General features: G+C 40.4%; 1 protein-coding gene across 4 annotated transcripts in view; it reads left to right on the top strand.

The window, feature by feature from the left end:
* Window positions 1-9,700, top strand: part of KAT6B (lysine acetyltransferase 6B) — a 287,405-nt gene that overhangs the window by 218,515 nt on the left and 59,190 nt on the right. For all 4 annotated transcript variants that reach the window (XM_019502376.1, XM_019502377.1, XM_019502378.1 and 1 more), the window contains exons 10-12: window positions 896-1,011; window positions 2,191-2,332; window positions 8,900-9,061. In XM_019502376.1, coding sequence (XP_019357921.1) covers window positions 896-1,011; window positions 2,191-2,332; window positions 8,900-9,061 — 420 coding nt within the window. The remainder of the gene's footprint in view (window positions 1-895; window positions 1,012-2,190; window positions 2,333-8,899; window positions 9,062-9,700) is intronic.

Genomic DNA, 9,700 nt, shown 5'->3' with positions numbered 1-9,700 from the left:
CATCTTACTGGGGTCGTTTGACCCCAGTACTCTTTCCTCCCATGGCAGGGGGTCGGACTAGATGATCTGCTCAGGTCCCTTCCGACCCTAGAAACTACGAAACTGTGAAGTGCAGGGCCTGATATTGTGCTTGGTACGGGGCTTTAACTTTTGAGTTAGGCATGATCTCTTGGTCCTGTGAGTTTGCCTAGTGTGAGTTTGGCTTTTGAGCCTTTTCTTTTTTCTTGTTTCCTGCTAGTTACTTCTCTTGCACAGAATGATTTCCAACCATCCCACAGTGCAGCAGTGTAAACTTTTTATAAGTTTATTTGATTTGATCAAGATGATCCTTGCTATCTTCCTGCATCAACCTTATCTAAGGAATCTAGCTACCAAGGGAACAACTCTTACTTCTCTTGGAACTAACTTACTTTAACATCCAGTGAGTAGTAGAAGTACCAAATGGGACCCTCTGCATTCAGGATATATGCTTGCAAGAGAGGTTAATCCATTTTTGGGGAAGGCAAGTACTCCCTTTTGTCACCATTCATCACCTTTTGGAGACTGGAGGACATCACAGAATGTGAGCCAAGACTCTCTTGGCAGAGGCCGTCAATGAGATTGAATGAACATACCCCTGTTAGGTCGGGTCCATCCTCTGTCAATCCTAGCTGAGCCCCACTTCCGGAAGAGTGGAGGTTACAGGCAGACTTACTGCTGCGCACATATTTTGGCTTATTTTCTGCATGTCTGGGTTATATAGCATTGTATCTGTTGATTTCCAAAAACTTTGGACAGTGAAAAACCTGAGAGACTTGAAGCCGTTTTAGTTTTAAACGAGTCAAACTGAAGGTGCACAATGATTCTTCTTTCATATGTTGTTATAATATGCCTTTGTTTTTGTTATACCTGACAGAAAATTGGGTGTAAAAATACTGGTGAAACAACAGGACGGTACCCTTCTGCGATTGAATTTGGAAAGTTTGAGATCCAGACATGGTACTCTTCGCCTTACCCGCAGGAATATGCAAGGTACTACGGTTACCAGGTCTATTGAATGATATTATGTAATGGAGAAGAAAGAGGGTTTTACCTTGTTGTTTCACGGTATTTCAGATTAAATTTAATTTTATGCATACATTCAAGTAAATCCCCAAACTTCTAATTCACTAGCATTTTTTAAATCTTGCACATGGTATAAACATGCCATAAACAATATCTTCCTTTTGCCTCACCTGTAGATGATACATTGTTTTCACTGGAAATTAAGGAATATGCCAGGAGTGTGTTATACTGAAATAAAGGGCAAACAAAGCACAGAGGGTAGATCATTTTCACTTGTGTTAACTATTGGGTTTTTATAGTAATAATATATTCATTCATCTGTAAGTTTTCTCAATTTTTACTGTGTTGAAAGCTCTAACTTGCCAAATAATTTAATCTCTTAAGGGGGTCTGGATAATAGTGGGTAATATGTTCATGACAGTAGGATGGCATCAGAACTAGGCAATGTGATTCTTGGCTGCCTATGCAAAGGCATGCCAACTGATAGCTCTTCTCTGTAGTTGTTAGCAAACAGCCCCTAGAAATACCGTGTTCAATTTATTTACCAAATAGATGCAAGTACAGAGAGAAACAACAAAAATGACTAACAATATTCTGGGTGATTTACAAGGAAAAATTAAAAGCCCAGTATGTGCGTATTACTAAATGATATGGAGGGAGGAGTAGATGTGAATTCACTGAAATACTTGTAAGGGTTAAAAGGAGTAAACCATTGTTACTATCTTTGTGTAGCCATCAAATGCATTAATAATGCTAGGACAAATGCTAGAAATTTCTGTATGTCAGTAAGTGGCAATATGGCATAGACAAGGAGATCTCATAGAAATTAGGGTAAGAAAAGGTATATGATCTAATGAAGCAACAAAAAACTTATACCCATAGGTTGACCCAGTTGAATCAATACTGTACCAAAGCCCCCATTGTTGTGTTTTTAAGGTAATAGTTTAAATCAGTTTTCCTGTGCTTCCCAACAAAGGATGGATATGCATGTTTTTAATCTTTCTCCATATAATACATAATTAGGGCAAGAAGAAATACCGTTTACTTCAGATATGTTCTGATGATTTTTTTAAATTAGTGGGCTGGAGGCATGTGTATTTTTTTGTTAAAATTAATAAATTCTTTATAACCTTTATACTTCAACAGACTACCAAAGCTTTACCTGTGTGAATTTTGTCTTAAATATATGAAAAGTAAAAACATTTTGCTAAGGCATTCAAAGAAGTGTGGTTGGTACCACCCCCCAGCTAATGAAATCTATCGAAGAAATGACCTTTCAGTGTTTGAGGTAAGTATATTAAAATCCAGATGTTTTCCAAAAAAGAAAGGTATTTGTATTAGTTGATCTATGCCAATCAAAGTAAAAAAGAAAAATTAAGATAATTAATCCAAGATTAATATTTTGCTCCAAAAGTAAGTCTTTTTTTTCTTCCTCAAAGGTTAGTTTTCCCACCTTTGTATCTGGTGTATTCATAAATCATGCAGAACCAAAGAGTTTTCTATCTTTCTTGTGCAAGCAGCTTTTAGATGTAGGTTGAAAATGGTAACTTGCTAACTGCATGTTTTTCTCCTTCTGGTCAGGGTAAAGCCTTACTTCCTCTCACTCAATTATTCATTTTTGGCTGTCTTTAATTTTTCTTGGGAGATAGGAAAAATAGTATGTTTTTGGGGGGGAATATAGACAATGCAAAGAAAACACTTTCTTCTTTTCCTTTCACTGAAGTTTTATACATGTGGACTTGGGGTACCAAGTGTATTAAATCTTGAAACTAAAATTATTCCTCCTTCAGATGGTTTGAGAAATAGCTCTATAACCACTTGAGTGTTGAGGTCCCAAGTCAGGCCTTTTGTTTTTCTATATTAACCCCACAGTGTGTTGAGACTCTGACTAAAGTAAGCAGCTTTTAATTTTGTTAGTTCAAAAGTTAAGCAAGTAGGGTTTTCTCCTTTGTGATCTTTTTATTATTAACCTCTTAAGGGCTGTTGACCACATGACTTTGCTTTGCAAAGACCCCTGAACTTAACTAATATTCTATATTCCATATTCCAAGCTTTGTGTCTGCAAGTTTAACAGCTGCACCAACTACCTTAACCTACTTATTCCTATTTCTTAAACATTGATAGAGACATTACTAGCAGAAAGGACTGCCCAGTATCCTGGGCCTTCTTTCCAAAGAAATAGCACAAATATTTCTGTACAGAAATTCTGAAAGTGTTTTTACACCACACTCATCATGAAAGTACCACAGATATCACAGGCTGCTCAGACCTGGCATTTTCATATTGCACGAATGACTGCCTTTCTTGTCTAGCCAGATGTTTGTGTTTGTTCCAGCTATGAGCAGAACATTAGGACTTGGTCTAGAGTCAGTCACTGGTTTGGTAATTATAACCAAAAGAATTCCAGTTTAACATTACCTCAACCCTAGCCAAAGCCTTTATTCCCAGGTTTTGCTTTTCTTATGCTTTCCCACAATATGTTTGCACCACACCCTACTTCCCCATGTTGGAGAACTAGTTCCACTGTCTTTATGGCCTTTTTATACTAAAATTTACTTCCTTGAAGGACACAAATTTTATCTGCAGAAGAACTTATTTCCTGGTATAATGGTCTGTATAGCAGGGCTTTGGCAGGCATAGAACTTTGTTGGTCAGGGGATGTTCCTCCCTCTTCTCATAGACATAAAGTGCCAGCAGACCTTTTAAGTGCATGATAAAAATTAGACTTCCCTGAGTATAAGCAGCCACTCTTGTTTCAGTGAGTCATGAGTAGTTTTTTAGTCTCTGCCTTCTTTGAACACCTGCTAAAAGAGTAAGGTGACAGGGGAATCTTGCTATCCTGTTACATAGTGCTAACCTAATAGCAAGTGCCAGCCCATAAATTAAAACTTAACTTCATTCTTTATGTTCTTTATAGCAGTCTTTTTCAGAGCAATTTGTAAAAGAGCCCTGGAAAGGAAAATGTAGAGAAAGGAAAATCTGGACTCTTAGATTTTTTTTTTTTTTTTACCGTTACATTTAAGTGGGACTTGGAAAGGAGTTACTGAGATGCCTAAAGAATAATTCTCCCCACTTTGGTTGGAGTGTTGGCTAGGGCCATTAGTTCTAATTTAGAGAACTGCGGGTGCTTAATGATGAAGTGGTAGGATTCCTACAGACTGCACCCATTCATTCTTTTTTGGCAGGACAGTGAAAGGAATGGACTGCTTTACTCCTGTTTCTCCAACAAACAGAAGATGCACCAAGAACATGTTGTGTTTAGGGGCCCTCCATCCATTGCAGAACCCCGATAGATCTAAAAGGAGTTTGATGTCATAATTCTTAATACAGTGGTTCTCAATCAGAATGCCACAGCACCCTGGGTTGCCTTGAGATCCTTTCATGGGTCTCGCAGCGATGCCATGAAATGTTAGTGCTGTTAGATGTACAACCACGATTCACCAGATAAACCCAGAGATTTCAAAGAGGAATCCATAAGTGTCAAAACACTTCTGCCCTGCTGTGGTCCATCTGAATTTTTTGCAACAGTAGAAACATTGTATTACATATCTGTAGTCAGAAAACAAGTGAAAACAGAGAGCTGCCATTTTAGAAAGGATGCCTTGTGTTTCTTGAGGGATGCCTCGAGCTTAAAAGCCTAAGAGCCACTGCTTAAACAGTCAGGAAACTATTGGTGGCTGCCTCCAACTGAGATGTAGTCCCTTTTTGCTTCTGAACAGTTGAACAAAGTACTTGTGGTATAATTTCTTTTATTGTCTGGAAGTCGCCCATTAAAACAGCACAGTATTAGGACTAGCTGATGTTATCATTTACTTGCATATAGATAAAAAGAACAACATCTCCAGGTTTGTACAAAAGAAGCAATTGCAAGAATGTTTAAATAGTTGATTAAGTTCTCAAGTGCTGTATGTGACATGATTTGTTCTAATGTTTGTAGCGGTACTTGTTAACCCTTAAGTAGCGTTTTTTATGTCCAAGTTAGTACTTAATCCATCCAAAGGCTAGGGACAGACATTGCACATAAACCAGTTTAAGTGATCAGAAACTGGTTTAAACCTGTAACAGAACAGACGTTCAGTGCACATAAACCAGTTTGAAAATGACTGAATCGGTTTGAGATAAACCTGGTTGAATGCAGTATCAGACTTAATTGATTTGGCTCAAACCAGTTTATACAATGTCTGCTCTAAACCCCTTGCTGGTTTAAGTTAAATCAGACTCTCCCAGCATGCTCTCTGGCCTGGATGGAGCTCTGCTCCTGTGAGCTGGGCTATTCCCTCCACTCTGCTCTCTAGCCAGAGCAGGGGCAAGGTGTGGCCAGATGCGGGCCTGCCATGGCTCCTGAGGCAAATTCCTCCCTCTGTCCCTTTCCCTACCCCCTCTGCTGGCAAACCTTGGGGACTGCAGCTGAGGTTTGCCAGCACCAGCCACACGTCCACAGCTTGCCTGCAGCCAGACAGGGACTGAGTTAATTTCTTCCTCTGTTCCTTCTCCCCCACAAAACCCCTGGGGGTTGGCTGCAGTCTCTGTGGCTTGCCTGCAGCCAGGCAGGGATGTACCTGTGAGCCCAGAGCTAAGACCTGCAGGACCAGACTGAGAATTGGGAAGTGTTGGCAAAGACCTGACGATCATTACACATGCTGGAGATGTAGTTAAGGGAAGTTGCAGGCAGCATCACCAAAGAATGCAGAGAGCTACATTTACATTATAAAGCAGAATATGAGGCGGGAATACTTAAACAAAGCCTTTCTGAAAGCCTGGCTGTAACGGGACACTCTGTCATCAGGATTAGTAAAACTAATTCTTGTCTTCCTGGTTTACATTTTCAGTTAGACTAAGTTGCGTATGCTATGTTTTACTGGACTGTATCTTAGCTTAGGCATAGATTTTTGGTAGTTCCCTATTATATGCTTTGCAAATTGTTGTGTCCAATACGTGCTTGCTTCAGAGAAAAGACTTTTTCCCCATCCCCACTCCTGAGTCTGGCAGCAGCTGCCCCCCACCCTCCCCAAGCTGGTGGCTGGCATCCCGTGTATTGTGCTAGCCCTGGCTGGTGCCTGGCCATGCTCTCTCCACTCCAGCAGGGAGGGGTGAGAGCCTTGGAGGGTGTCTCTCTTCCCTCCCCTTTGCCAGTGGCTGCCAGGCGTGCTCTAGTGCCCCCAAGCTTCTGTCTTGTGCCACTGCAGATATGTAGCTGCATTTCCTGATTTAACAGAGAATGTATGTCCAGTTCTTAATCAGTTCAAGCTGCGCAACTTAGACTAGCAAAGAGTGAATCAATTCAGGCTCAGGCTTTTTGAATGTCTGTCCTAGCCAAAGTCAATTCTGTGCCCCAGTGAGTTAGCAAAAATGGTATATGTTTAAAAACAGGTAAAGCTGGAGTTTGCCCAAACCCGACCAGGAGTTGTCCTTGGAAGTGGATTAGAATGGATTGTTTCCTAGTTCTGTTCACAGCCATGCTTGCTGTGTAAATAAAAGATAAATATTCCCATCAGCAAAGAATTCTAGTTGTAAGTAAGAATTTATCTTTAAGAAGAATATAGGGAAATGTCTCCTGCTTGCATTGACTGCTCTTTCCTTGAACAAAGAGAAATAATTAGCCGTGTTAGTCTTAAGTCAGGCAGAAGACAGGGTAGATGTGCACCTTATACTAAATCACACCTTAATGAAATCAGAGGGGTATAAGTTTTTATAAGCAGCAACTTACTTCATCAGATGCTCTGATGGGACTGCAGAAGCAGAGTTTCTAAATGGAAAGCAGTGATTAGAACACAAAGGATAGGGCAGGTGGAATAAGAATGAAGGGGAGGTGCTGGGTGGGATAGGGTGGGCAGGAGAGAGAAAAACAAAGTAGTTAACCTGCTGTAGCTATGATGGTTAGTTGTTTTCTGATTACAGGGTGGTGGTGATATAGCTGTTGTAAAGTTCTGGAATATTCCAGAGTCAGTCTGGTGGAGGGGTGACATTTGTTAAAGTCCTGGTGGATTTTTTCTAGAGATTCCTTTCCATATGACCATATAATGAAGATGTTGTCAGTGTACTTTAGGTATACCAAGCAATCAGAGGACAGCTGTGGGTGGACAAAGCAAAATTCAGTGTCTGTTGTAAATATATCAACATATTGCACTGGGGAGGTGGGGGCATACATGTGTATAGACAGTCATGTTCATTTGTAGGTATAGGGAGTCCTTGAATCTGAATGGAGGTGTGAGGAGAAAACAGGAGAATGCAGTGGTAAAAGAAGCAGTGTCCTTGTCGGGGATAATATTCTTTATGGCTTATAATTTGTTGTCATTGGAGATGTTAGTGTACAGAGATGTGACATCCATGGTAGCTAATATGGTAGTAGCTGGAAGTTAGTTTCTTTGGGAAATCTGTGGTATCTTTCATATAACTGGCAGCTCCTGTGGCATATGGGAATAGGGTTGGGTCAATGTAGCCAGCAACTTCATCCATTAGAGTCAGTGTGATATCTTGGATTACCAGGTTTGTGGATCTTGGGCAATAAGTAAAAGTTGCCTGGCCAGGACTCCTAGGAAGATGGAAGGATTTATCCTATCTTGTGCTTCCAGAGGTAGTGTCTTTTAAGGGTTTATTTAGTTTCTTTTGGTATTGTGCCATGGACTCCTAGGTCAGCAATTTGTAAAACTGTGTTGGAAAGCTGTCTCTTGGCCGCCTCCTGTTTCAAGGAGTAACTGTTTGTGGCTTAAAAAATAGATATTTGTGCTTGGCCTAGCTGCAGCCATCAAAATCAGAACTCACATACTCACAGCAGACATAGATTAATTATGGTGCTTAGCATAAAAATATTTTTTTTCTCACCCAGAAGCACCCTTACCCTAGCACAGAATTTTTATCTTCTCTTATTATCTATATAGAAAGGACTTAGTCCATCTGTCTGTGTGTCTGTCTGGAACACTTTTTGGAGGCGGGGCTCCCAGTGGAGCGAGGCTCCAGCCAGTGCTGTGTGCAGGGCGAATTGCCCATCAAGAATATGATGGAGGGAACAGAGTGGGGGGGGCGGGGAGGGAGAATGACGGTGGGGATAGAGTGCCACCATGACAGTGGGGTTGGAGCGGGGGGACAAGGCCACACTCCTGGCCTCACCCCGTCCCCTACCCTCCCCCCTGGCTGTGCTCCTTGGAGGTGGTAGTGGCATGGGGTGGTGGCAGAGGAAATGTGGTGGGATGGCTATGACGGAGTGCTGCCATGACAGAGGGGGCAGAGCACTGGCCTCCCCCTACCTCCTCCCCCCCGGCCCTGCTCCTTGGAGGCGGCAGCATCGTGGGGTGGTGGCAGCGCAGCACTGACCTCGCCCCTCTCCCGTCCATACCCCCGTCCCTGCCGTCATTCTTGATGGGCAATTTGATAGTAGCTACTTATAACCTATAAAGTGGCAACCCATTTGTTAGCCACACATTTCAGGGATTCTGAATAATTCCACATATTCTGTACTACTGTTGCTGGCAACCCTTTCTGCAGTGATCCAGAACTTAAGTTAGTTATTGTAATGGTATATTTTCAATGTCTGCTGTTCATCTCTCTCTGATTAAAGGAGAATAAATGAAAGATGTAACAATGTCTAACTGGAACAATTACCAGGTAAAATTATCTTGCTTGTTTGACACAGAGATCTTTTGAAGATCTTTACTAATTCAAAACAATTAGCTCTAATAGCAGAATTTTCCATCTTGGAAGTCAAGGGATTTCTATTCCAAAGTTAAACTACTTTTTTCTTTAATGTCAAGAGGGGTTGTATTTTGTTTTAATAAGTATTCTAGTAGGTATAACACACAATGTTATGCTAAAAAAGGTTGTGATGTGTTATATATGTAACATTATTTATCCTTTTTAGGTTGATGGAAATGTGAGCAAAATTTATTGCCAAAATCTTTGCTTGCTAGCCAAGCTCTTTCTGGACCACAAAACCTTGTATTATGATGTTGAGCCATTCCTCTTCTATGTTCTCACAAAAAACGATGAAAAAGGCTGCCACTTAGTTGGATATTTTTCTAAGGTAAAACAGTATCTCCTTTACTCATGTTAAGTTACATGTAAATGTTTTAACTACTATAAAGCTAATTGCATAAAGTACTTGTGTTTTTTCATTGGCTTTTCAAATTGCTTAGGATTTCACATTTTCAAAAACTTTTAGTAAGCCTCAAACAAATATCTATTCCACTAACGACCACTAAAAATATCTTTTTACACCAAAAATTGATATGAACTGAGAAATTATGCATATATTCAGTTAAATCTGTTTTACAGGTCTTCTGGTGATTATAATTAGATGGTGTGACACAGTTCCCTCCAGGTGACACCCCCCCCCCCTTATTTTTTTCCTTGGCTGTTTCTGGTTAAATATGCCAGATCTGAATTCCAATAGTTCTAGGGATGCGGAATGTATGCATTTGTCAATAGGCTTATAGCTGATAACTGGCTGAGTGCATTCTTACACACACACAGACACGCTCTTGATTTTAATGCATTTTTTTACACATCAAAGTTTTGACAACCTAGTCCAAAATTACTAAATTTTATAGTATATATCTTATCAATTCATAGCATTGCTTTGATTTCTAAAACAATCCCTCTTACAGAGAATGTGATGTTCACTGTATTTCCTTGATAAGGGCTATTTTAAAATTATTTGTAA

This window comes from Gavialis gangeticus, unplaced genomic scaffold (genome assembly GCF_001723915.1).
Source record: "Gavialis gangeticus isolate Ggan-Ray unplaced genomic scaffold, GavGan_comp1, whole genome shotgun sequence".
In the NCBI taxonomy this organism is placed as follows: domain Eukaryota; kingdom Metazoa; phylum Chordata; order Crocodylia; family Gavialidae; genus Gavialis; species Gavialis gangeticus.
The sequence above is the reverse complement of the archived record's forward strand: the minus strand, read 5'-3'. Positions and strand labels throughout refer to the sequence as shown.